Source organism: Centrocercus urophasianus, unplaced genomic scaffold, assembly GCF_019232065.1.
Source record: "Centrocercus urophasianus isolate 14NV4802_14NV808 unplaced genomic scaffold, USGS_Curo_1.0 seq_16, whole genome shotgun sequence".
In the NCBI taxonomy this organism is placed as follows: Eukaryota; Metazoa; Chordata; class Aves; order Galliformes; family Phasianidae; genus Centrocercus; species Centrocercus urophasianus.
Genome location: NW_024884711.1, coordinates 45,499,503 through 45,526,272, shown reverse-complemented (window position 1 = coordinate 45,526,272; position 26,770 = coordinate 45,499,503). Strand labels below are relative to the sequence as shown.

At 48.0% G+C, this 26,770-nt stretch overlaps 1 protein-coding gene across 1 annotated transcript in view; it reads left to right on the top strand.

Moving 5' to 3' along the window:
* Window positions 1-229: 229 nt before the first annotated feature.
* The window catches only part of WNT9A (Wnt family member 9A), a 51,823-nt gene continuing 25,282 nt past the window's right edge, over window positions 230-26,770 (top strand). The window contains exon 1 of the mRNA XM_042817317.1: window positions 230-326. Coding sequence (XP_042673251.1) covers window positions 232-326 — 95 coding nt within the window. The 5' untranslated portion in view covers window positions 230-231. The remainder of the gene's footprint in view (window positions 327-26,770) is intronic.

Here is a 26,770-nt window from a genome sequence, read left to right as displayed (position 1 = left end):
CGCCCCTTCACAACCAAACCACGCCCCCTGCCTTCAGGCCACGCCCTCACACCCCCTTGGCCCGGTCCCTCCGTCCCCATGGCCACGCCCCTCTCTCTTGGCCCCGCCCCTCCCCGCCCCGCCGCCGGCCGGCCGCGCTCCTCCGGCCGCGCTATAAGAGGCGGCGCGGGCGGCGGGGCTGCAGCGGGCGCGGCGGGGGAACGAGATGAGCAGCGCCGGAGCCGCTGCAAGATGCTGGATGGACACGTCCTGCTGGGATGGCTCTCCTCCTGCGCGCTTCTAGGGCTGCTAGCCTGCACCCCGCGGCCCTCCGCCGCCTACTTCGGGTAGGTGCCCGGCGGCCGAAGTCTGCACCCCTCGCTCTCTTTTTATTATTATTATTTTTTTAAATGATTATTATTTTTGCAAAAGGCTGTTTTGCACCTTGCTCGTCCCGAGGATGCTGCTTGCTGCCGGGAAGTGCCGCGCATCCCTTCCACCCGCGCTGACAGCGTTCCCCGTAGCGGCTCTGAGCCCTTCCGCCTCATCCCCCCATCCCCTCTCGCTGCCCCCGGGTCGCACCTCGTTCCAACCGACCCCTGCGTGGTCGGCACGGAAGCAGCACTCGCTCTGTAGCGGGGCAGGCGGCTCTTCCTGAACTCTGCTTAGAACTGAGAAAACCTCCAAAAAACTAATTTTTTTTTTTCCCCCTCTGCTTTAAACTTCTCCTTCCTTTCGCTTTGAGCACAGGTGCTGGCAGACCCGTTGGTCCCACCGTCGCTCCTTTGGGGCTAGTAACTTTTTATTTTTTTTAATTTACCGGGGGACGCACGCTGTTGCTTTCAGCCTGCTGTCCCCATCCTGCCCCCGATGTTTGCTCCCCTAAAAGCCGGAGGATCTCCCCGCTTTGGGCGCGGAGCCGCCGCTGCCCGCAGCGCTCACCTGTGCGCGGCCCGGCGGCCGGCAGGGGGCGCCATAACTCCGCGCCCGCTGCGCGCTGCGCAGGTGGATCCGCACCCCGGGCTGCGTTGGGAGAGTCCGTAAACCCTTATAAAACCCTATAAAAACTCCTTAATCCCTTCGTTTTACTGCTTTGCAAAGGTTGACCTCTTCCCCATCCCCCTCCTAGCAGAGGGTCTGCTGGCTTTTAGCGTGCTGTCTGCCCCTCTTTGCTTTTTTGGGTTGTCTGCAGGGTGTGTCTTAAAGTTCCTACCCCAAATGGTGGTGGTACTCCGTAATGGTTGGAGTGTGGGATGTGAGCGGTTCGTTAACCCTGTTTTCCCTGGAAAAACGGTGCTGCTCGCTTTTCTTTAGGATGTTGCGTTGTGACCGCTGGTAGGAGCCACTGGACCGGCCCCAGGGAATGTCTTGAGGTTTTCCCCCCACTTCTTTCCAGTAAAACAAATCCCGGTGTCGAAGCTTGTCCATTGCTTGTGGTCTGGCAGACTTTTCCAAACAGTGCTACTTCACATCTTCTCTTTCCAACTCGAGAACTGCTTAACTTCCTGCCACTGGGGCTGCATTTGCAAGGAAACCGCCTGTTCTGTGCGTGCAGGTTTTTGGGAAAAGCCCTTTCCCCCACCACAGCTCATGTATCTGCCGGAGACCACCAGCACAGCACAGTTGTACTGTGCCTCAGGGACTGATGGGGCTCGTAAGGAGCTTGGCTGTAACTTTCCCATTAATCCAAGCAGTGCTGGTATCTGCTGTAGTGCAGCAGGTAACTCCTTGCAGTCACTTTGCTCCTAGGATTTTGCTTCTTGGCCTCGTGGGGCTGGTGTAGGTTTGAACTTGAGAGTGCAGTGTGTTGCAGGGTCTGATGCCCTGACTGTGCTGGGTAGTTCCCCAGGCCTCAGGACAGCTGCTGTTTCTGGTTTGAGACTCCCTCGCTGGCAATAAGGAGGGGAGAGGAGATGCTGCCAGATGTGTGCTTGGCCAGATGGGCTCTGAGGCTGCTGCGGTGCAGGAAAGTTTGCTTATGCAAAGCGTGCTGCTCTCTGCTCCTCTGCTGTGCCTCAGAGCAGCATCTGCTGCTGATCTTTGTCCACCCCAGAGATCCTCCTTGTTGAGGATGCAAGGGAATACCCCTGGTGGAGTTTGGTGCTTCTGCAGGTGCCGTGTGGTCATTGGCATTCAAACTTCTGGCTGTGCTGCTGCTGCTTAGAGAAGTGGCTGTGTGCATGGAAGATCTGCTCCAGGTGTTTATTCCAATGTGAATCTTCCCATATTTCTTTCTTCCTTAAAAAAGTGATATGAGGCTTGCATGCCCCTTTGTTTGTGTAGGGACTGGAATAGTGAAGTGGGCTTAATGATCCCAGCCCCCTTTCCAGGCATGGGAAGAGATGCACCATCCAGAGTGTCACCAGAGCCACCATGATGCTCACAACTCGCTGCTCCAGGTGTCAGCATCCCTGGCAGTGGGCAGATGTCACATTGTGGCTGCTTGGTTCTGTAGTCTGACAGGGCACAGGGATGAGCTGTAGGTGATCTCTTCCCTTCCCCATCCTCAGTGTCTTCTTTCAGGGAAAGAATTCAGTATCTCCAAATGTGTGGCCTGCTAGAGAATTAGCACACAGGGACAGAAATTGGGCATGGCTACATGATAAGGAGATTGTGTCAATGTGAAGTTATGCCTGTCTACGATGCTGAGGGCAGATGTGCTGTAGCTGGAGGCTGCCTGGTTGGGGTGTGCTGGAGGATGAATCAAGCCTCGAGTACAGCAAAGCTATAGTGCTGCTGATGCTCAAAGAGCAAAGTGAGTCCCTGTAGGTGCCTGTTTAGTAGGGACCCGTTAGCCCAAACTCTGGGAAAGCAGCAGGAAGGGACTGGCTTTGGGCATGTGATGTAGCATCTCTGAAGTCTTATCTGATCCTGTAGAGGAGAAAGCATGTCTGGAAAACTACACAGGAGCTGCCTTGTGCAGGTTTAAAGTTGCTCATTGAGATGCCTGATGGTAGGGGTGCATTTCAGGATAGGAGCATGTGTGGGATGTGCTGTCTATGCTGACCCTGTAGGGAAAGCAGTGCCTGGAGAGGAGCCCACCTGAGATCTGCTTGTTTCAGTGCACTGCCTGCTTCAGTGTTCAGCCTTCTCCTCTGCAGCTGGGCTGCCTTAAAGCTAATTTCCACCACAGTACAGCAGGCTGATGGGGATTGCTTGGAGCAGCCCCAGACTGCTGGGATCCCTGGGAAAGCATTGCATTTCACTTTCCTCCCCTTCCTGCTTCTCTTGTGCTGGGTGTGGGTCCCTCCCTTTATGGGCTGGGGGCGGTGGGCTTTGGAGGTGGCAGATGACAAGATCAGCTGTGCTGGGGTGACAGGAGGGTTGATTGACTTCATCCCGGTGCGTGTGCAGGATGGAGAGCTGGAAAGGAGCTTGCTGCCTTCCTGAGCTGTCTGCTCCGTGGCTCTGAGCTTGCAACCTGTTGGGGCCATAAATCAAATCCCTTCTATTTCTTTCTGGGTGTTCTGATTTACAGCCTGGCTCCATTTTGTTATACTTTTTTCTTTTTCTTTTTTTTCTTTTTTTTTTTCCTCCTTTTTTAGCTGGAAGTGTTGCTTTCTGCAGCTTGGAGTTTGCTCTGCTTTCCTCTGGCCCCAGAAGGAGCTGGGCAGCTCTGCCCCCTCTGCAAACACTTGTCAAGACGGTAGTAATGTTACCAGTGGCTCATGCTTACATAGTGTTTATATTGACAGATTGCAATGTTCTTCATAAATGTAACTGATCCGTATGCTGCACGCAGGCAACAGGAACCCTGAAATGCTTGCGTGGGGGAGAGGGAGGGAGGGGAGCATAGCTTGCCCTAATTTACCAATGCATTGCTACTGAGTGGGTTCTGTGCTGCACGGTGGGGTTTTTAGTGCAGGAAGTGTGCAGTGCTGTTGCTGCCTATAGTGGGTGCAGGACTGATGCCTGGGTGCTGCTAGGGACAGGGAGTGTCTTCTGGAGAGTGTTTAAGGGAGCTGGGATTGTTTGGTCTGGAAAAGAGGAGGCTAAGGGGAAGGGGGAGGAGGGGGAGAGGGTCCTCATTGCTCTCTGCAGCTCCCTGAAAGGTGGCTGTAGTGAGGTAGGGGTTGGCCTCTGCTCCCAGGTAACAGCAACAGGATGAGAGGTGATGGCCTTAAGTTGCACTGGGGAGGATGAGGTTGGGTGTTATGGAAAACTTCTTAGAATGGTGATGCATTGGCACAGGCTGCCCAGGAGGGTGGTGTGGTCACTGTCCATGGAGGTGTTGGAGAACATGGAGGTATGGCACTGGGGGGGGAACGCGGTTGGTAGACAACATGGGTGGGCAGTTGAACTTAGTGACCTTTTCCAACCTGAATGATTTGAAGTAGGACGTGCCTTCAGTTCACAACCAAAGCCCATGAATAATGAACTGGATGGATTTCCACGTACTGGTGACTATCCTGATGGAATGGCTTTTGGGGGTGTGAGCTCGCATGAGCTTCTCAATAGGGTCACTGCTGAGAAGCTATTAGAGCCGTGACCCACATGCAAGTGCATGGCACCAGCTGGAATGCCACCTCCAATTAAATGAAGCCTGTGGGTGCTGCCTCAGCCTGCTGACACAGAATATAGGCATTGGAAAGGACCTCTGGAGATCACCGGTCCGATCCCCTGTTAAAGCAGCTTGCTACTGTAGATTGCACAGGAAAGCATCCAGATGGGCCTTGAATATCTCCAGAGAAGGAGGTACTCACATGGCTGTCGCATGCCAGGAATTTCCCTACCTGTCACTTGATGGTGGTGTGGGGCCACGCACCCACCCTGCAGCTCTGAGTGCTATGAATTCCTGGGAAGCCACCCGGAGCCAGACTGCTGTGCTGTGCTTTCCAGACATGCTGGCTGTCCCTGACGTGGCTGAGACGGAGCAGCTGGTTCACAGCACAGCTCAACAACAAAACCTGGGCTGGGGCAGGGAGAGAGGAATGCAGCTGTCAGACACAGCTGGAGCGCGGGGAGGCTGGAGGGCCATCCCACCCCATTGGAAGGAGTTAGTTTGGTTTTTCTGAGATGGTGGCGTTGGATTTGAAGTGCTGAATTTCTGGTTTTGTTGGTTTTCTGGTTTTGAACTTCTGGCTTGTAGAGAGGGTAGGCTTGGCTGTTTTCCCTGCTCCTTTAGAGCCGTGTGAATTGTCATAGAATCATGAAGGTTGGGAGAGAATTCTAAGATCTCCAAGTCCAGCTTCAACCCATTCCTACCATACCCACTGGCCGTGTCCCTCAGTGGTGATTCCACCACTCCCTGGGCAGCCTGTGCTGATGCATTGCTGCTCTTTCAGAAAAGAAGTTGTTCCAACTACCCAACCTGAAACTTGTTTCTTTGAGGATGGAATCCTCATGCCCAGAAGAAATGTTTGCATTGTAGATACTTGAAAGTGGTGCTGGGACCACTGGAAAGGGATATAAGGGTGATAACAAGCCCAGCAGTGTGCAGCATGATTCTACATTATAGGAGGGAACCTGGAAGCTCCCTGCAGTGCAAGCAGAGAATGGAGCAGAACACAGGTTTAGTAGTATTGGTCTCATGCATTGGATTCATCCTGTTTGAGATGAGAGGATAACCTTAGCTTCCCTTCTCTTGAAGGATGTACCAGGCCATTTTCTGAACTGAGCATAGGGTAAGTGCTGTACATAGCCCCACTGCCCACATACTGCCTATTTTGGCTGGGACACTAATGTTACAGATGACTCTTGGGGGAGAAGATGGCTCGGTAAGGATTAAATGTGCAATTGGCAGAGCAGGAGGCAGCCATTGCCTTCTCCTAGTGTGCCTGCTGATGCAGAACTGGAAACCAGGGATCTATAGGACTCTGGTCGCTTGGTGAAAGGCCTGGTCAATGATTAACTTGCGTTCTTGAAGCTGCTAACGACAATAAAAGGGAGTCCAGCCCCACAACCCCAACACGAAAATCCCATGAGAGTTTAATAATTAAAGGCCTCGTGCTTTATCGCAGGGTAATGAGAATTGCCTTAAGGCTTATTCAGTGGCAGGTAATTGAATTAAGTTGTGGCATTGGCAAGGGGGAAGGTTAAGTGAAGGTGTGGGAGATGGCATGGGGAATCCAATGGGATGCTCCTTGGCTTGACTCTTGATTTGAATCTGTCTGGGCTGGGCTTTGTCAGGTTTTGCTTTTTTTTTTTGTCTGTTTAATCCTCTCTGCTTACTGATATAATTATCTTTTAGAGAAGATGACTATCTGAGGGATGCTCCTCCCATTCAAGTAGATGATGGTAATGTTTTCATGGTGTTTTTCTAATTGAAATGCTGATAATTAATGGCTCCTTGATTATTATTTTTATTTATGTTGGAGAAGCAAAAGCAGAAGACATGCTGAAGTAAGGTATCTGTGTGTGGAGAGGTCTGAGCACCAGAGGTGGTACTGAACTGCAGTGCTCCCACTGCACAAGGTGGTTTCTGGTGCAGAGCTGCAGGGGGCTGGTGGGACCCAGAAAGCTCAGCTCACAAAGTGGGAGCATCTTCTGACTGTGCTGTCTCCCACTTGCATCCCTGTGAATTCCTCTTCTTAAGAGGAGTTTTAGGTTGGAGGGAAGCTTTGTAGCTTGAGGAGCATTTGAAGAGTTCTCATTGGAGTATCCTTATGGAAGAAGCATCTTGAGTGTTGATCAGTAGGGCAGACTACCAGAGGTGTGAGGAATTCTCCTGTGAGAAGGTCCATGTGGATCCTTTGCTCGGATTACATGGGGCACCATGGTACCTTGAGCATGTGGATTAGATCTCAGATCACTTGAGGTCTATAGAGTACTAATGGGACTGCTCCACCCCAATGTTTGGTGTATTTGATGAGAGAGGACTTGAAACACAGCAACATCTTTCATCTGCTGAATGTGAAGGCTCTTCATTCCCAGCCATACAGCTGCAGCTATCTCCTGGAGCCAGCACTATGGGTAGGATGGCACTTGGGGAGTTCATGTTAACCCTTATTATTAACCCTTATTCCCAGCCCCTGAAAGGCAGCAACTTGTCAGACTCCCAGGGTCTTCCCAAGGATGTGTGGTGTAGAAGCAATCCAAGAGCTCTGATGTTCCTGGCTTCTGGGTGCACTGTGCCAGGCCTCTGGCTCCCCATTATAAGAAACAGCCTTTACTGTGCAGCCAGAGAAGCTCTCCAGGGGCTTGTGGCATATTAATGCCATTGGTTTCTCCATCTGAGCAGCTCTTAAGCAGAAGAGAGCAGCAGCTTGAGCTGGGAAATGCTGATGGAGGACTGCTGTAGGACCTGGAGCAATGCTGGCTGACCTGGGGAGGGGCTACAAATGATGGTGCTGGGTGGAAAGGGTTAAAACCCTTTGGGACCTTTCTTTTTTTTGATACTTGGTTTCAAGTTTTCCCCTTCTTTCTCCCAGTTTAACCGTGGATTTTAAGGTTCCCTCACATCGTGGCTGTAAAGTGCTAATGAGCCTTATCTCTTAAGATACTGTCATAAAATACACTCATGAAGTTTATCAGCTCGGTAAGCTTTACATTTTATTGTAATGTGTGTTTGCAGTGTGCTAAGTGGAACAGGGAGTATTTTGTGACTACATGGTCAAACACAGCAGGTAGGGGATTTGCTTTAGCTGATAGAGTTCTTTGCAACAGAACAAAATATCAGAGTAGGTTTTCTTTTTTCCTCTTTTCTGTTTCTAATGGATCAAACAGCTCCTGAATGTGCTGCGTGGTCTTCAGTCTGTCTGTGACCTTAAATCCTTCTTCTGTAGGATGGGAGTATTTGCTGGTTGAGCTGCTGAAGGTGGGTGATGGGTTTAAAAAACAAAAACAAAAACACCTTAGACTCTTCCTTTGGGAAGAAAATAGAGCAAAGCAGCACTTTGATGCACCCTCTGTAGAACATGCAAACTCAACAGTATCCCACATTAATGTGAGTCTGTGCTGGCATGGAGTGTGCAGCTCATGTTGATGAGATGCCATGAAGCATGGGAGCTGGTATGAATTTTATGAGCAGATTCATGTGGCCTAGCTCATTATAATAGCATTAATTGGATAGCCAGACAATTTTCACAATGGCAGTAAAAGTTTCCTTTCTTGGAAAACCTGCTCAGAGTGCTCCAGGGACTGAAGTAGCATAGTGGGCCATATGATGTGCATATCAGGAGGTAGTTTCTTGTGTTGCTGTATGGCAACATGTGATTTCCTTTAGAAGTGCATGATGTACTGAGATGCACACAGGAATCTCTGAGCTTAGCTTAAAACCATGTCAAATGGCCCTCTTGGTGCTGAGAGAAATGGGCAGGTGCTGAGCCAGGGCCTTGATCTGCTGCTGGGGAAACCTCTGAGACCAAACTGCAGAGCACCCAGAGCAGGTAGGGTGAAGAGCTTCTGTTTCCAAGGCTGTGTCCTTCTGGGGAAGGTCAGCTCATGAATTAAGGAACTGTCTCCTCTTTGCTTAATTCTGCTGGACTATCAGGATGGAGGAAAAACACATTCTGAGATAAGTGATGGTGTTTCTTGAGTGGCCTCTACATGTGATGTGTGATCAGGTGAGATGGGTTTCCCAGATGAATTAAATTGCCTTTACACTTGGTGTCTATGGTTGATACTGGATTTCTAGTTTCTGTTTCTTGAACACCTCAAGCTCTTGTCAATGAACTGGTTCCAATTCTTCTCTGAAAGCATCAGCTTTGGCTTTTGTGGATTCTTCCATATCTTCAAAAACATACCTGCCTCATTCTCCTCTCAAAGTGAGTGGTTACCCTTTAAATTGCACCTCCAAGTGTTCTAGGCTCCCTGCTGCCATCAGTCAGCTGTAGGTGACAGCTTCTCCATCCCTGCACACTGGGGGCACGCTGCTATGGGTCTGTGGGAGTGCACTGGTGCTCGCTGGCTGACCCCTCTTGTAGCCATGGCTTTGGTTAGTGTTACAGGAGTGCCTGCTCCGAAGTGATGTGTATGGCCTGGCATGTTGCTCATGACTTGTTTGCTGCCATCTTTGGTAGGCTCCCCAATTCGTTACTGAGAAATGGTGCTGATGGGCTGCTCCCAGCTAATTCCCAGCATAGATCTTGCTCTGTACTCAGCCCTGCTGAGCTGGGTGCATTGTGTGGCTTTGTTATGTTCTGCTCAGACCTTTAAATATCCTCATTGTAATTTCTCTCTCTGATTATGTATATTTTTTTAATTGGTACACTTAGGCTTGGTATTGCAATAGAAGTCAGGCAGTCCTGGGGGACACTTCTGTTCCAAATTGGAGAAGCTGGTTCTGCTTCTGTAAATATCAGGTTGGATATTAGGAAAAACTCAGAAAGAGGCAGCATTGGCACAGGCTGCCCAGGGAGGTGGTGGACTTACTGTTCCCAGAGGTGTTTAAAAGCTGTGGAGGTGTGGTGCTGAGGGACAGAGTGGGCATGGTAGGTTGGGGGTGGACTTGAGGATCTCAGAGGTCTTTTCAAACCTTAATGGTTCTGTGAAATCTTGCTTGAGTTTCATAGTCTTCTGATTGCATGGGCACAAGTCATGTTTTGTATGGACTCTGTTTCAAGGCCAGGCTGGATGTGGCTCTGGGCAGCCTGGTTTGCTGGTTGGTGACCCTGCACATAGCAGGTGGGTTGAAACTAGATGAACATTGTGGTCCTTTTCAACCCAGGCCATTCTATGATGATTCTATGACCCTAAGCAATGGGAAGCTTGGGTGAGGGCATAGCAAAGTACTTGGCAAGCAAAAAAGAAAAAAAAAAAAGTGCTTCCACTTAACTTATGAGCTTGGCTAAGCTTAGAGGCCTCTGTGTTGACAATTCTTAGCTCAGTTCTCAGATATAAGCACCTCAAGCAACCAGATAAGAGGAAGCTGAGGTACCTCTTTGTTTCCTCAGCAGTGACTTCTAGCATCCCTCCTAAGATATATGGGTGTCTGCATCACTGTAGCTCTGTATGGCCCTGCATCTTGGAGCAGCCTAATGTGCTGAGCTGCTTCCTCATATGTGACCAACTGGGAAACAGCTGAGTGTTGCTGCGTTTAGAATGCCCCCAATGTGGACAGATCCTTTTTACACTAGCTTAGTGGTGTTGGATATGCAGACCTCTCCCAGAGCCATTGATGGCAGTGGGGTGGCACAGCTCAAAGCTCAGCTTTCAGGCTGCTGCAGCCCCACAGCCTTTGGGGGCTGCCCATCTCCTCCAAGAAATCCAATCCTGAAGCCCAAACCCCTCTGGGGACAGTTGACCAAAACTGATACTTTATTTAACAGAACTGACTTGTTTTGCTTAATCTTGACAAAATTCTTTCCTTGCCCTAATCCTCTCCCAGTGTAAGGTGAGATCTTGAAATACCTGGCAAACTAATAGCACAGCTCTTTCTGCATCTTTAGGCCTTTCTGTAAGCAAGAGTGGGAGGGGGGCAGGGGTGTTCTCAGCCCCTGCCAAGGATAGAACTTCTGCTGGGAGCTAGGAGGGAGCTATTTCCCTGTCTTTGGTTAGCAAGCTCATCTGACAGGACAGAGATGAAGCAGCTGCTTGAGCTGAATAACCAAAGGATCTAACCAAAGAGCCAACGCTTCCTATGGCTTATTAGCATGGCTGTGTTGCATCCCTGGTGGCTGTATCTATCTTCTGACTTGTCTATGTTGACTCAGGAAAATCCAGAGACTTAGCATGAGTTTGGGGGGCAGGTGCTGACCTCACCAGCCCCTGTAATGGGTGCTGTGAGGCTTGCTGGGCTGCTATGCATGATGGTGTGCTTCATCTGCTGCTGGACAGACCCCAGCATGGGACAGATGGTAGCCTTATCCAAACTGGTGCTTCTGTGGGTCTGCTTACACTGTTACCTTCCAGGTAACCCAAATTAAGCATTTCCAACTGGTCTCTGATCCATCTGGACTTATTCAGAGACACTGGGCAACTTACTACTCTATGGATGATGTCTGTGCTCCCATCACATGCATGGTTTTGGGAATGTGTCTAAAGCTCAGGGTATTTCAGCTTGTATATCAGGACTTACTGAAGGAAGAGTCTCTGAACAGAGTCAGCGACTTGGTGTGTGTCTCTTGGGTAGCTGGGCTGTTCTCAGGGCATCTGAAGGCTCTTGGGCTATAGATGATGCCTTTGGTAGGACATGAAGTAATGGCCTTAAGTTGCTCTGGGCTGGGGGGTGTGGGTCAGGTTGGGTATTAGGAAAAAATTCTCTTCAGAAAGAGTGGTCAGGCATTGGATCAGCTGACCTGGGAGGTGGTGGGGTCACCATCCCTGGAGATGCTCAAGAACCATGGAGATGTAGCACTGAGGGAGATGGTCTAGAGTAGTCACAGACATGGTTTGATGGTTGGATAAGATGACCTTAAGGGGCTTTCCAACCTTAATGATTCTGTGATAAAGAACACTGGTGTTTGAGTGCCTAATGAAGCAGAACGTTCTGATGAGACTGAGGGTACTCCTGAGCAGCTTTGCAGCAGTTATTGCATGCTCCTATTGCAGCTTTGAAGGAGGTGCCATGAAAAATGTATGGAGAATCCACTGTTTGCTTGGTGACCTGAATTTCTAAGAAGCAGGAAAACCCTGAGCTTCAGCCTGAAAGATCTGTCTCTGAAACAAGCCTTGTAGCTGAGGCTTCATTTTAGGAGTGAAGTTGCACCCACTGTCTTCTCTGGGGGATGCATGGCTGGATTTTGTGCAACTGCAGCCCTTGCGTAGAGCACCAGCAATGCGTTGCTCTTACTACTGTCAGCTGCTTGAACGCCTCTGTTTGTGTATCTAAAACTTGAAGGCTGGCAAAGAAAGAAATCTGACCAGTGCAATGGAAACCTTCAATTCCCCGCAGTCCCAGGAGGAGCGGAGCAGCTCCAGGCTGGGGTGAGGAATGAACTCTGTTCGTACACTGCCTCGCCTCTCCAGGAGGAGCAGCAGCCAGGAAAAATATCAACAGTTCCATTAAAAAGTCTGCTGGTTTGCTGAAGTAGTGAAATAAACATACCTGGAGGCATAACAGCTTGAACCACACAGGAAACATTAACTAGAACGAACACACGCAGGCTTGCTCCCTCTCCCCCTGTGTATCTACCCGATAAAAACACTGTGCGTCCATGGCAATGTGTAAATCAAACAGCAGCTGGGGGGATTATTCTTAGCTGGGGGAAGAACGGGTTGGGATCAACCAGGGGCTCATTGCTTTCCTAGAAAGGCAAAATTTGTATGGATACTGGGCTGGTTCTTCTGCCTGCAGCAGCAAAGAGGTTCTGTGGGACAGTTGTCCCTTCTCACCTTTTCTGATTCTGCTGGGGGGCTGAAGTCATTTTGCTCCAAGCCGTTGAAAATCTGGGGGTGTGAAGTGTCTCCTGAGGGGAGTGAGGTGGATGTGATGGGAAGGCAGCAACCTGTAGCTGTTAGTAATGGGGAGGAGATGGGTTTGATCCTCCCCTGAGCCCATCATGTCCTTTCTGATGGGACAGGGGGTGGGATGGCCACCGTTAGTGAGCTCTGAGCATGGCCTGGATGAGCGGTGCCAAAACATCTTGGAGCACTAGCCCAGTTCCTTCAGCTGCCTGTAAAAACAGCATCCCTTTGGCCATACCCTGCATATGTGGCACGCAGAGAAAATACATGTGGAAAATGCCTCTGCTTGCAACCAGATGGCACCTGTCAAGCACAAGTAGACATTTCTATTACAGTAGCCTTGTTTGAGTGTCTTGGAGCACTCCCAGCCTTTGCAAAGCAAAATAGCGTGGCTCTAGCTGTCCTCCCAGAGGCAGATTGATGTGGTTATTGCATGCTCCAGACAGTCCGTGCTCCCCGGCCTCATCTGCACAGCCACTTAGCACAACTAATCCGAACTGACTTTTAAAGTGGATTAGTTCAATTACTCTTAACTAGCCCCGGTGGAAACGCTCTCCTTGGGGATTAAAGAGCCTTAATTCACTTTAACACACTTGATTTCAGTGCAAATCAGGCTAAACTGAATTAAGAGCACTTCAGAGCCCAGTGCAGAGGCCGTCCTTTAGAGCTGATGTGGTTTAACCACCCCACTTTGCATTCCTGTGCTGAATTCATTCCTATTAGCCTTTCTGGAGTGTCCCCTTACAGATGGTGAATACAGTCAGCCTCTCAGAGTCAGAGCTGCATGCACATTGCCAGGCTGATGTGTGAACCAGCTCCTGTGCTGTGTTAGTGCCTCAGAGTGCCTGGACGGAGTGCTGTAGAGGTGTTTGTCCTTTCCTTTGTGTTTTTCCCATTCCAGGCTTTGCTTTTTGAAATTTGAATAGCTGACCTCTTTGCCTTTTCACATAAATGCAGGGCAGTGGGTCGCATGGGTTTTCCTCTGCTGGATAGAATGGCAGTGCTTCACCAGCAGCATGTTTCCCCTTGAAGATGAGCTGTGGTGGCAGAAGTGCTCAATCTCTGTTTCCTTAAACCTTGAAAGAAAAATTGCCTTTATAACTATGGGAGGTAATTATTGCTTTGGAGAGAGTTGAGTAGGATGGGGGTTTTCTCATGGCTTTTACCCATTGTGCAGGGAAGCAGAGGGGAATCCTGCCAGTGCTGATTAGGGCTAAGATCCATGAACAGCAGAGGGAAGCATCATCATTTTTTTTTTTCCATCATCCTGACCCTAAATGTCTTAGCTCTGATTCCCAAAGGGAAGGATGGAGGCATGCTGCTGCCCCAATGAAGCACATAACATTCTGGATGTTGCTGCTTTGCTGTCAGTGCTAATGTGTCCCTGTGCTGCTCTTCAGACTCCAGCTGTCTTCAAGCTTGGCTGTGAGGTGCATGCAATGAGAACGTGGGTATTTGCTGATGTAGTCCTGCATTACGTTCAGTTTCTTTGACTCGATTTCCTGCAGCAGCGATGTGAAGCTGTGGTCCTCTGTCTGTTTTGGTGGTTATATCTAGTGGATTCAGCACTATGGGATGCTGAGTCATGGAGTTGTTTGAGTTGGAAGGGGCTTAAGGGCCATCTAGTCCAACTCCAGTGCAGTGTACAAGGACATCTCTGAGCACCTCGATCGAGCTGTAGTTGTGCTTTAAGGTGCATTAACCTCACCTTTAGCATCTCTTAAGATTTTTCTGGTGTCTATTGCTCTGGGAGGTACTGAAAAAGATGTAACTACTGACTATAAGTCCCTTTTGGCATAAGCAGCAAACTTGCTGACTCCATTTCTGAGAGAATACCTAGGCCTTGTTGAAAGGAGATGTGTCAACAAGGTGCCAGTCTTCACTTGGAGGTGATGCTGCCTTTGTAGAATCATTCAAGTTGGAGGAGACCTCTAAGATCACCAAGTCCAACCCATCCCATGTATGTCAGAGCTGTATCTGCTCTTTTCTTCAACGTCTCTGGGGCAGTGATTTGACTGCTTCCTGGAGCAGCATTAAGTGATTTAATAAATTAAGCAATTGTGCTTGAGACTGCAACTTCTTCCATTGGGCAGAATGGCAAAGGATCTGCAGGAGCTGGCTCTTCAAGTGGGTTTTCAGTAGGGGGGGAGAAATATCTGTAGTCTCTTTGCTGTGATTTTGTGGTTTAAGAGATGCTGTGCTGTGGCACCCATGGGGTCTGTAGGGTTCCCTTGGTTTGGCTGCAGGCTGAGGGGGTTGACAGTGTCTTTCTGCTCCTGTGACTTGAATGGAGGACTGGAGTATATTTGCTTCTGGTGTGTTCAACCTTAGAAATGAGCTTAACAATATCAAAATTGGGAGCAACAGTCAAGCGGTGAATTATTGCTGAGGGGATTTTGTGGCTTTTTGTGATTTCGTGTTGTTGATTCAACCTCAGAGGTTGAATTCTTGCTATAACCAGCTCAGGAGGTGGAGGAGCGAATGAAGGATCTGAACAGGACTAAATCTCTGCCTACGATGCCTGGGTTATCCAACAGACTTATTTGCAGGCTGAGCTCTTCTTCTGCTAAGTGATAGCAGGGGCAGCACCTAATCTTTGAGTTGGAAGGGATCCTTTAGGGTCATCTGGTCTGACTCCCTGCAGTAAACAGGGGCACCCTCAGCTCATTAAGGCGCTCATCCAGGTTCTGGATTCATTGCTCAGCTTGTCTGGGTTTCTCTGAGTGGCATCTCGTCCCTAGGTCTTGTTGTCTGCACCACACAGCTTGGTGTCATCTGCAGTCTTCTCAGGTACTCAGAAACACCTGCTTAACAGAAAGATGGTGTTCTCTTTATACGTCCTGCTTAATGGATCCAGGCTGGCACATTCCTGAGCCCTTCCTGCCCTGTTTTAAGCTGCTTCTGGGCACCCTGTGGGCCCCCGCACTTAGATGCCTGTAATTTGGTAAGGATTTGTCCATTCTAATGGCTTCTTTCCCACCTCACCCTTTAAAGCTGTTCAAAGTCCTAATTGTGATACGCAAAATTTCAAAAGAATTGCGGCCGATATATTTTAATATTCTTATGGGTGAGCGGCCCCCGGCTTAACGTGATAAACTTGGACAGCTTTTCTTACTAAGGAAAATAGAAAGCCTTCCAAATCAAGAAAATTATGTAAGCAAATCCGATGAGTGCGCTCTAAAATTAAACCTGCCTTGCAAGCTCTGGGGCCTTCAGTGTGAAACCAATGAGGACTATTTTGGGGAGGCTGCAAAACCCTGCTGGGGCATGTCCAATGGTGTCCTGAAATTCTCTCCCTCCATCCATCCATTTGCCCATTTGATGTGACCAGACATCTGTAGGAACTTATAGGGACCATCCTTGTTCTGGGACTAGCTCTCCAACATTGTAATTGAGCCGTGCAAACTGTACCAGCACCAAAAGCACTGACTAGCTTGTTCCCTGCTATCCTGCCATGCAGCATCATGCTCAGAACTGTGAGATTAGATGTAGTTTTAGGTTGGTGTGGCTATGCTGAGGTGGAGCAAAGCAACCTCTCATCTGTGATATCTGGTGCGTGGAGTTACCAAGCTGCAAATGATAAGGGAAAATGGGGAGATTGAGATTAGATAGAAGGAAAAAGTATTTCATGGTAAGAGTGGTGAGGCAGTGGCACAGATTTCCCAGAGAGGTAGTGGATGTCCATCCCTGGAGATGTTCAAGGTCAGGAGATGGGGCTCTAAGCAGCTGATGGAGCTGTGGCTGTCCCTGTTTGTTGCAGAGGAGTTGGACTGGATGACTTGTCTGGTCTCTTCCAACTCAAATAATTCTGTGATTCTAATGCCAGATTCCCTTCCAGTCTAGGGTTGAGAGATCTCTTCTCTGTGTGGTCGCTAACACAGTATCTCCCACCACAGCAGGGGCTGTTTGACCTCCTTCCTACCGTTTGTGCTGAGGTGGCTTTGAGCTTTTGCTAGGCTGGAGTGATCTCACGGGGTTCACAGCACTTTTGGCTGCAGCCAGATGTAAACACCTGGAAAGCTTTAGCGGGGAGCAACCCTCACGTTATGCTTGGTTCTTGTTACGCCCCATAGATCTGTCAACTCAGCTGCTAAAGGTATTTCCATCTGGGGAAAAATCTCCCCTAATTCTGTTTTACTCTGTTATTTGCAGACCGATGACAGGTTTCTAGCAAACACAAAGCACTTGTTAGCGTTGCTATCCTTTCCCTTTGCCCGAGTCGTTCGTTCTTTCTTGGCCCCTGGTCCTCCTGGGCTCTTGCAGCCAGGAGACACTGACATCCTAAATGTGCAAAATACAAGACGGATAAACATCTTAATCTCACGGATGCTTCAATCTAAATGTTTTCTGAGGCCCTCCTTCCAGGAGGATTAGCTGGTAACAGCGTCTGAAAGGTCGCAGTCTTCCTTCTGCTTGCTGTGCTGCTCGAGGAGCTGAACGTGTGTGAAAGATTCAGCAAAGGCCTGGGATGCCATTGCCATTATCTGAGGCTCCAGGGAGCATCTGTGCGTCCTTAGGCTTTGGGCATTCCTCTTGGAGCTCTGCCTGCCTCTATTAGCCATTGTGATAGCGTTGCCTGGAGCGCCCAAATGTGACATGTATCAACTGGCATTTTGGCTGCACTACGTGTAAGATTTTTCCAGCGTTGGTTTATATCTTACCCTCTCCCCCTCCTTCCCCCCCCCCCAAGTGTGCGCATATTACTGTTATGATTTATTTTCAGGCTGTAACCTGGGTTTTATTGCTTGAAATACTTTGGAAACTTGGAGGGGTTTTTTAATTAGTTACAAACCCTCTGTAACTTGGAGGAAAATTCCAGTGTGAAGAATGCTTTTGATTCACAAAGAAATTATGTTGCAGAGCTCAGGTAGAAAGGCTTCCTCTCATCTTTGTGTTATTTGGGATTAACTTTCCTTCCTAAGGCACCATTTCCATTGATAAAGATGACTTTGCTTCTTGCCAGCTCTGAAGTAGTTCAGAGTTTGTTACTGATGTAGAATCACAGAATGGCCTGGGTTGCAAAGAAGCACAGTGCTCATCCAGTTCCAACCTCTGCTGTGTGCAGGGTCACCAACCAGCAGCCCAGGCTGCCCAGAGCCACATCCAGCCTGGCCTTGAATGCCTGCAGGGATGGGGCATCCACAGCCTCCTTGGGCAACCTGTTCCAGTGTCTCACCACCCTCTGGGTGAAAAACTTCCTCCTAATATCTAACCTAAACCTCCCCTGTCTTAATTTAAAACCATTCCCCCTTGTCCTGTCACTATCCATCCTCATAAACAGCCGTTCCCCCTCATGTTTATATGTTCCAAATATCTTTTCCTAAAAGCTGTGTTGGAAATCATGAGTGTTGGAAACTGTCAACTGCTTGAACTCTCAGAGATTACACAAATAGGCATAAGCTTCACAAAATTAAAAGTCTTCTTGAGGATGTGGTAGTAAGTCTTTTGCTGTGACAGGTTATTTCTGTTGAATGCTTACCCAAGTTACATGCTGTCAGGGCATTGCAACCACTGCTATTTCAGGGCTGGAGAGGAGTAAGCTAGAGGGATTTCCTTCTCTACCACTGAGAACATCAGTGTCACTCTGGGGATTGTGGTGTGGAGAGAGCTGGCGAAACCAACGAGATCCTGCTCCTCTTGCTCCTGTGATCCAGCCTGCAGGACTGCAAGTGGCCACATTTGCTGGTTTTCAAGAAGCGAGGTGTGAGACATTTGGGTTTGCATCCCTTGAGAAGCCAGATGGGAATGCTGGATGTTCCCATAACCTGGCAGAGGGCTTGGCAGGAGACGTGCTCTTGCAGGGATGATAGCTGGGAGAAGGATGGTTTTCTTGACCCCAGGCCAATTGGAAAGTCTCAAGTGCAGATGAAGAAAGGGGGAAGGGAACCTGATACTGTCTCCCAGAGAAGGACAATCTGAGAGAAGAACACAGCCAAGTTTCATCGCAGTGCTATTGGGTTTCAGCTTGCAATTTAAATAGCAACGCTGTTTTTCAGTGATTTGCTTTAATTTTCTGGGAAGTCTTACATTTGTAGAAAAAAAACAAGAGTATATTATCTCAGTGCGTGCATCTTTTTTAACTTTCAATAGAAAATCTCCTTATTATTTCCCTTCAAACATAACTCTTACTAAATTGGAGTGCACAAAAAGTGGAGTTGGTGGTTCAGCTTGCTTTGGAATTTTGTGTTGTACATGCTTTGTAGTGCTGAGCAGACAGCTCATGTCCCACTTCCTTGTGCTTTATGAAAGTCTGGTGGGGAGACTTCTTCATAGGCAAATTGCTTCTTTGCTTGGAATACGAGTCTTTGCTCTTACTTCAACATCACTACTAAATTTATGGGATTTTGAGGTGTATCTAAATGTCTTTACAACACTTCAAAACCAGATTCTACCAATCTTTCTTTTTCGAACCCATTGACTCCAATTCTGTTAGGTTTTGTTTACTTAAGTCCTACATCATCCGGGGGAGGATGAGTCAATCTCTAAAGCTGCTGTAAGAGATGGGCTGTGGGAGTTGTGAAGTGAACCCACATGCATTTCAAAGACAGATGGGAGCTCCATTTCGGGCTGGAGCTGCTGCTCTGGTTGAGAGTAGCTCTAATGAGCATCTGTTGGTAGAAAAGACTACAGGGGGGAATCTCACTGTTTGGTGCTACAGTCATGTTGGGACATGAAGGGCTAATCTGAAAAGGAAGATACGGGCTGTTCATGCAGCCTTGGAGCAAAACTATATTACTTAAGGCTTCTTAATTTGTCTTCGCCTGTTTGTAGTGTTTCCATATTAGACAAATTCCTCTGGCACTAAAATGTTATCACAAATGCCTCAAAATTGGTTTTGTGTACGTCACACGTCTCCCAAAGGTACTGGCAGGAATCTCTGGCTTTGCTTGTCCCTTGCAGTGCTGACAAGAGCATGTGGAAGCTGAGTAATCTTGGTCATAGCCTTTGTGCATGCATACTGCAACAGAGCTTTTTTTTTGTGATTGCGTGCTAGTATTATTCTGTAATGATCTGGCAATTACTAAGTATTTCATTACTGTTCCCATTAACCATGTAGCCACAAGGCTTATTGAAAACATGTTGTCCAGATTCTGTACTCAGCTGAAAACATATTTGGTTCCTTGTGAGTGCTTAAAGGTGCTGAGACAAAGCTTGCAAGCAATTGAGAGAACACTTACCTTGAGCATCCTGTCTGATGCTGAAGTCAGCTTTGTTTCCATTATTTATGAGTACTTAGAAGTATTATGGCTCATTCCACGTTTAACTGTCATTACAAAAACCACAGACTCAAACTGGAAAGTGAGGTGTGCTAGTGATCTGTGAAAGGCTGTAAAAGCTGACTGAATTTGCCTTGTATAGTGCCTTGCTTGAATGAGTTTTAATTTTCCTAGGTAATACTCATCACAGTTGGTTCTTCTCATGGTCTCCTGCCTTCTTTCTGGAGGGAATCATTCTTTCTGGAAGGAATGAAGTAAGGTGGTAGTTTGGAAGAGGATATCTAACACTGGGCTGCTTTGCAGTATGTGGTCACATGGCATTTTGAGATAAAAACTGATTTATAATGCATGCATGCAATTATGCTGATATTTCCTGGTCCTAGAGTGGCTGAATTGGAAGTCACTTGCATATGAAGACTTTTGTCACTTTTGCTTCCAGCTCTCAAGATAGTTTCCAAGGAATAATTTAAATCCAGGACTTTCAAATCTCCATCTCTATTCCACTGGTGCACTCAAAAGCATTCTGCACTCAAGAGGCATTTAAGGTTATGGATTGTAATTACTTTAAATGAGATGTTATCTAAATGTGTTTGTGAATCTGGGCAAAACTAGTCGTCTAGTTCTGGGCTGAGAGGTCTATCTTGTATTTTCAGGCTACACAAACAATTCACTGATGGACTATCAACCTGGATCATTTTGTAGAGATGACTGGAAGAGGTACACTGCTTTTGGTTTTGTTTCTTCCCTGGTAGTTAACTTTCATATGTGTAGATTTATGGGACATCTCTCAGGGCTGCTGAACTAGGCACTGTTTCTCATGTCAGTCATAGCGTTTCTCCCTTCAGATGTCTGCAGGCAATAGGAAGGAGTTGAGTAGGAATAACATTTTGTAGCTCAGCGTTTGGTAGGACGTTGATGTCAAGCATGGTCAACTTGCAAATTAAAGGACTTACTCTTTCGGCTTGCTATTTCTGAGGTCCTGCTTCACAAGCAGTGCTTGTACCTCAAGGCCTGCTGGACTCCTCCAAGTTTCATGAAGCATACATCTCATGGGGAACAGTTCCCTGCAAAATAAATATGGATGCAACTTTGGCATCCGACAGTGCTGTGTCTTTACATCCAGGCTTGGTGAGTTCTGTTCCTCCAAAAAGGAGCTTGAAATCTATCAAAAGGCTGTGAAGAACAGCTTTCACATTTAGTGAGGATTGGGCTCGCGACGTGACATAATATCCAGGAACACAAGAGCTGATTCAATTCTTAATCTTGGTGTAACAAAACCACCTCGTGGTTTCTGTATTTGGGTTGATCTAAATTGGGATGGCAGCAGTTCCTGAATCCAACAGCTTTGGTCTATTTTAGGTGGTGAAAATCTGCCATTGGCACTATGTAAGGCATTTATAAGTAACAAGCTAATTATGTAAAATGTACACTGTCCACTTGTTAAGATCTTCTTAAAGTTTCATAATCTAATCAGAATTTGCTATGTATAACACTTGGCTTGTTGTCCTCTCCCCTGCCTTTTTAATACAACTTAGTTGGGTGGATGGATGATCAATACAGGAAGGAAATGCTTTCCATAATACTGGTTCATTGAGTGTGACCCACATACCTTTTCTAATACAGTGCATGAAGGATTTTTTTTTTCCCATTCATGAGCACAAATGCATTGCTCTGAAGATGGATGGTGTGCTATCTCATCTACAAAACAGCAGAGAGAAAACTGTGGGCCACCCTGGGTTTTAGTATTTTGGTTAATTTGACTCTTTATTCGTATAAACTATAGTATAATAAAAGGATGTATATGCTGTGGTCATAAAGTTTGGAGGTTGGAACTAGATGATCTCAAAGACCCGTTATAACCTAATTCTACAGTAAATATTGTGATGGCTTTTCTTGAAGTGTAGGCTGAGGTAGATCTGAGTGAGGTTCATGCTGATGTTCTGTAGTTCTATTAACTCCTGGAAATTAGGAGAAATTTATTCTCAGGTGGGGTCTCTGTCCCTGGAGGTGTTCAAGAACTGTGGAGATGTGGCACTGAGGGACATGGCCAGTGGACGTGGTGGGATGGGTTGGGGTTGGATATGGGAATCTTAGAGGTCTTCTCCAACCTTCATGATTCTATAACAAAGCAAGCGAAGATTCTCCAATAGCATGAGTCTGTTAAAGATATCTTGTCTGTCTGTATCATCATATGTATTCATCATATGTGGTTAGCAATGCCCTTGCAGGTGGCATGTGAGACAAACAAAGGTAGTGACATCGGTTGGCTTCATTGAAACTCATCCCACATGTGGGTTACCTCAGCAAGAACACTGTCTTCTGTGCTAGTGATTTATTCCTGTTGGAGTAGTTTGACACTTTGGCCAGAGCCAGTTTGTTTAGCTGGAGACCTGACCCTCAAAGTCTCATCTGGAGCTTGTAAAACCTCAGGGCTGCAAAGCTTCTTCAGGAAGACAATCACGAGACAACTTTTGTCTTGGAATGACCTTCATGTGAGAGCCTTCGAGTATCTTCCTGTCTAGTTCTGTAAGGAACCATGCTCTGTGCTCCCAGTTCATCCCCACAATCCCTGCTGAGGCTCAGAGCGTACTGTCTCATCAGCACAACGGGGCTCTCATGCATCCTGCCTTCTCCAGTGCCCAGAAAGTTTGTTTTTTCACCTGTTTAGTTTTTAAACCTTCCACGAGGATAATGTGACATTAGAGTGGAAAAGCTATCACTGCTGTGCAGGGGAGGAATTGCAGAGCCATAAACTGCTCCCAAAATAGAGCAGATGATGTGTCAAACCGCCCAACCATCTAAATGCTCCACGAGCTGACCTCCATGCGACATAAAATAGGGGCTGGGTGAAATGTTTTGAGGGAAGGGAGAGATGCAAACCCCTTCAGCCTTAACCTGCACTTGTTGCTAGAAGTTGTCATTTATTCAGAAGTTGTTTAGGAAAATGTCAAGGCAGCAGCTGAGACTTCAGGTCTTAAGCATGAAAACAGGGTTTGAGGAACGAGGAGGAAGAAAGACAACAGGAGTGTGAGCTCTGTGTTCACTGTGCTTTCATCAAAATCTTCTTTAGCCTTTCAGCCCGCCAGCTTTTGAGATTTTGGTGTTTGGTGAATAATCTGTATTTCATTGCTGTGCTGCTGGGTGTGTGTGCACGTAGGGCTATCCTCAGGCAGCAAGGGAAGCTGCTGTGTTAGCTATGAGGAGCTTCTTCCTCTGCTGCCAATCTCTGTGGTCTGGGCAAGGACAGCTCCATAACTGAGGCATCTGTTGAGAACAGAGAGGGCAGTGTTTGGGATGGACAGCACGATTTATATGACAGACGGACCAGGGAGGAGGAGGAGATGGGGAGGGGGAATGAAGAAGCCAAGTCCTGTTGCGTGATTTGCACCAGGGAGCTGTTAAATTTGGGAGATAAGGCTTAACAAAAGGCTGGCTGAGGTGTTAGAGAGACAAATGGGCAATTCATTACAAAGTCAGATGCGTTCCCTGGCAGGAGTGGGTGGAAGAGACTGACACTAACACATGCTGGCCGTGCTGGCGCTGGGGCCGTGCGAGGCATGCCCATGTCCTGGAGTGCTGGGGGTGCCCGTGGGTGGAGGGCTGCGTGGGGCTGAGGAGGTGAGGTGGGCAAAGTGAGCATGGCAGCACGAGCAGAAGTGAGGGAGGTGGTTGTCTCCCTCTGCTGTGCCCTCTTGGGGCTCTCAGCATGAGGAAGATGCTGAGTTGTTGGAGAGAGTCCAGAGGAGGGCCGTGAGGTTGCTCAGAGGGCTGGAGCACCTGTTTTTATGAAGGCAGGCTGAGAGAGTTGGGCTTGTTGAGCCTGGAGAAGAGTGGACTCGGAGAAGACCTGATTGTGGCCTTCCAGTACCCAAGGGAAGCTTATAAGCAAGGGGAGAGCAACTTCTTACTCAGACCAATAGCAATAGGACAAGGGGGGAATGGTTTTAATCTAAATCTCTCTTTTTAGTTTGGATATGAGTAGGACGTTCTTTACTCAGAGGATGGTGAGGCACTGGCACTGCTGCCCAGAGAGCTATGGGTACCCCATTGTTGGAGGAGCTGAAGGCAGGGCTGGATGGGACCCTTGGAAGCCTAAGCTCGTGGGGGTGTTGGAACTGGATGGGCTTTATATTCCCTTCCAACCCAAACTGCTCTCTGATGCTGTGGGCTGAAATGAAGATTTCTTCATCCAAATGTGGACTAAGGAGAAATGGGACAAATGGTATAGCCTGTGTGGTTTGGGCAGTCAGTGATGTAAAGGCTTCCTGAAGCAGGAGGCTGCATTTGAGTCCTCGTGTTTAATCATCCACCTGGGTGATTAATCCCTTTTGGAATCTATACATTTAAATTTTTGGGTTTCACAGTAGCTGGTGATAGAGAGTCTTGAAGTTTAATAATATAGTGTTAGGGGGAAGGGAAGGAAGGGGGATATTAGGGTCTGAACATCCTGCATTTATTTTTAATGCTGTTCTGGCCTGAGTCAGCATGTTGGATTCCTATAAGTGAGTGTTCCCCAGACCTGGACAAGTCTGTACAGGGTGTCAGTAGGCTTCATGCAGAAGATTAAGTGTTGGACAGCCAGAAGTACGGACAGGAGTTGTTCCAGGCACTGGAACTGCCTGCGTAAAGAAGTGCCCTTACCCTGCTTGTGGTGCTTTTTGAAGTTTCCATAAAGAACATAAAGGAACACCAGTGCAAAAAGCATGATTGGAAAACGTCCGTAGGGTTTTCTTTCTAGTCTTCACTCTTCACATTTTGAATTCTATATATCGTTTGCTAAGGGCAACTCTCTCCAGACAAGGGAAGATACCAAGAAATCCATGAACTTTGGATTTCTTTGCTTAGAATGAGAGCAGAACTGCAGCTTCAGTTTTATATCACAGATGAATTTCTGCCTCTTGGAATTTGATCTCTATGGTAGGAGCAGATGAAACAGGGCTTGCTTGTAGTTTAACTCTTTGTTGCAAGAATATTGTACAAATGCTGTATTGCATTGTGTGATCTATTATGTGGCTTTCTGGTCCTCAACCCTATCAGAACTGATTCAAAAGCAAGGCAAGGGCAGGGATGCTTGTTTATGTTCTTGTGAATGTGATCTATGTTTTAGGTTATGGAGAGGTGTTAGGCCCAATTTTGGATTCAAATGAACCGCTCTAATTCAGGGAGGGAGTGGAGTTGCTTTTATACTGCAGCAAGGACCTGAGATCCTAATAGGGTAAATAAAACAAGGCTTTTATTTTCTTCTCCAGCCTCATTACTTCATTTTCTTCCGTCGCATTGCTCCGCATTCACTGTTTCTCTGCGCTGAAACTCGCAGCTACAGGCTGTGCAAGATCTGATAGGATGCATGTCAATAAATACAAAAACGTTAAGCACAAAGACAAAATAAAAAGCCATCAATAGCCAGAATAGTGAGCAGCCGGGGACAGCGGGTGAGTAATTCCTGGCACCAGCTGGGAAGGGTGAAGCTTAATGCCGTCTTAAATCGGCAGCGAAAGCCCCTGCTGCTGCCTGGCCCATGCATTCCACTGGCACCGCAGTTCACCGGCTGGTTTTAAGTTGGGTTAAAAATCCTCCATAAATCTGGCTGATTGCTGTTTCATTCTTCAGAGGATGAAGAGGAGAGGAAACAACCTTCCCTTCCTCTTCTCTCCCTGCCTCTGCCCGCTTGCAGGCAAAATAGGTTGTTTGCAGTGGAATTTGGTTACAGGCAGCTCTTGGTATTAAACTACCTGGGAGCTCCCACCTAGTATTGAATTATGAAAAAACAAGTTATTCCCCCTCCAAAAAAAAAAAAACAAAAACAAAAACCAAAAACCAACAGCAGGGTTTTCTGGAGGTCGTTGGGGAACTATTGGGTCCTTCACGGCATGAGCTGTATATATTACAAAGGAATTATAGAATTATAAAGATTGGAAAAGACCTCTAAGATTCCAAAGTCCAGCCTTGCCCACTGACTGTGTTCCTCAGTGCCACATCTCCATGACTCCGGAACACCTCCAGGGATGGTGGCTCTACCACTCTGCCTTACTGCTCTTTCTCAGAAGGGATTATTCTCGATGCCCAACCTGAACATCCCTCGTGCAATTTCAGGCCATCACGTCTTGCCTTTTCCCTGGAGGAAGGGTCACGTCACTCCCATATACAAGAAGGGGAGCAGGGAGGACCCGGGGAACTACAGGCCGGTGAGTCTCACCTCCGTGCCTGGGAAGATCATGGAACGGATCCTCCTGGACAACATGCTCGATCACATAAAGAATGAGAATGTGATCCGAGACAGCCAGCATGGCTTCACCAAAGGAAGGTCATGCCTAACTAATCTTGTGGCCTTCTATGATGGAGTGACGGCATTGGTGGACGAAGGGAAGGCGACTGATGTCATTTACCTGGACCTGAGCAAGGCCTTTGACATGGTCCCCCACCACATCCTCATCTCCAAATTGGAGGGAAGTGGATTTGATGGGTGGACGACCCGATGGGTAAGAAACTGGTTGAAAGGCCGCAGACAGAGGGTGGTGGTCAATGGCTCTATGTCCAGGTGGAGGCCGGTAACAAGTGGTGTCCCCCAAGGGTCTGTCTTGGGACCGGTGCTCTTTAACATCTTTATTAATGACATCGATGAGGGAATTGAGTGCACCCTCAGCAAGTTTGCTGACGACACCAAGCTGAGTGGTGCGGTTGATACGGTGGAAGGAAGGGATGCCATTCAGAGGGACCTCGACAGGCTGGAGGGCTGGGCTCGGGTGAACCTAATGAGGTTCAACACGGCAAAGTGCAAGGTTTTGCATTTGGGCCGGAAGAACCCCAGGCACCCGTACAGGCTGGGAGGAGTGGTCCTTGAGAGCAGCTCGGCAGAGAAGGACCTGGGGGTCCTGATGGACGAGAGACTGAACATGAGCCAGCAGTGCGCTCTGGCAGCTCGAAAGGCAAATGGGATCCTGGGCTCCATCAGGAGAGGGGTGGTCAGCAGGGACAGGGAGGTGATCGTCCCTCTCTACTCGGCTCTTGTGAGGCCCCATCTGGAGTACTGTGTCCAGGTGTGGAGCCCTCAGTACAAGAAAGACATTGAGATTTTGGAAAGGGTCCAGAGGAGGGCGACTAAGATGATCAGGGGGCTGGAGCACCTCCCCTATGAGGACAGGCTGAGGGAGTTGGGCTTGTTCAGCCTGGAGAAGAGAAGGCTGCGGGGTGACCTCATTGCAGCCTATCAATACCTGAAGGGAACCTACACCCATGAGGGGAGTAAACTCTTCAAAAGGGCTGACAACAGCAGGACTAGGGGAAATGGA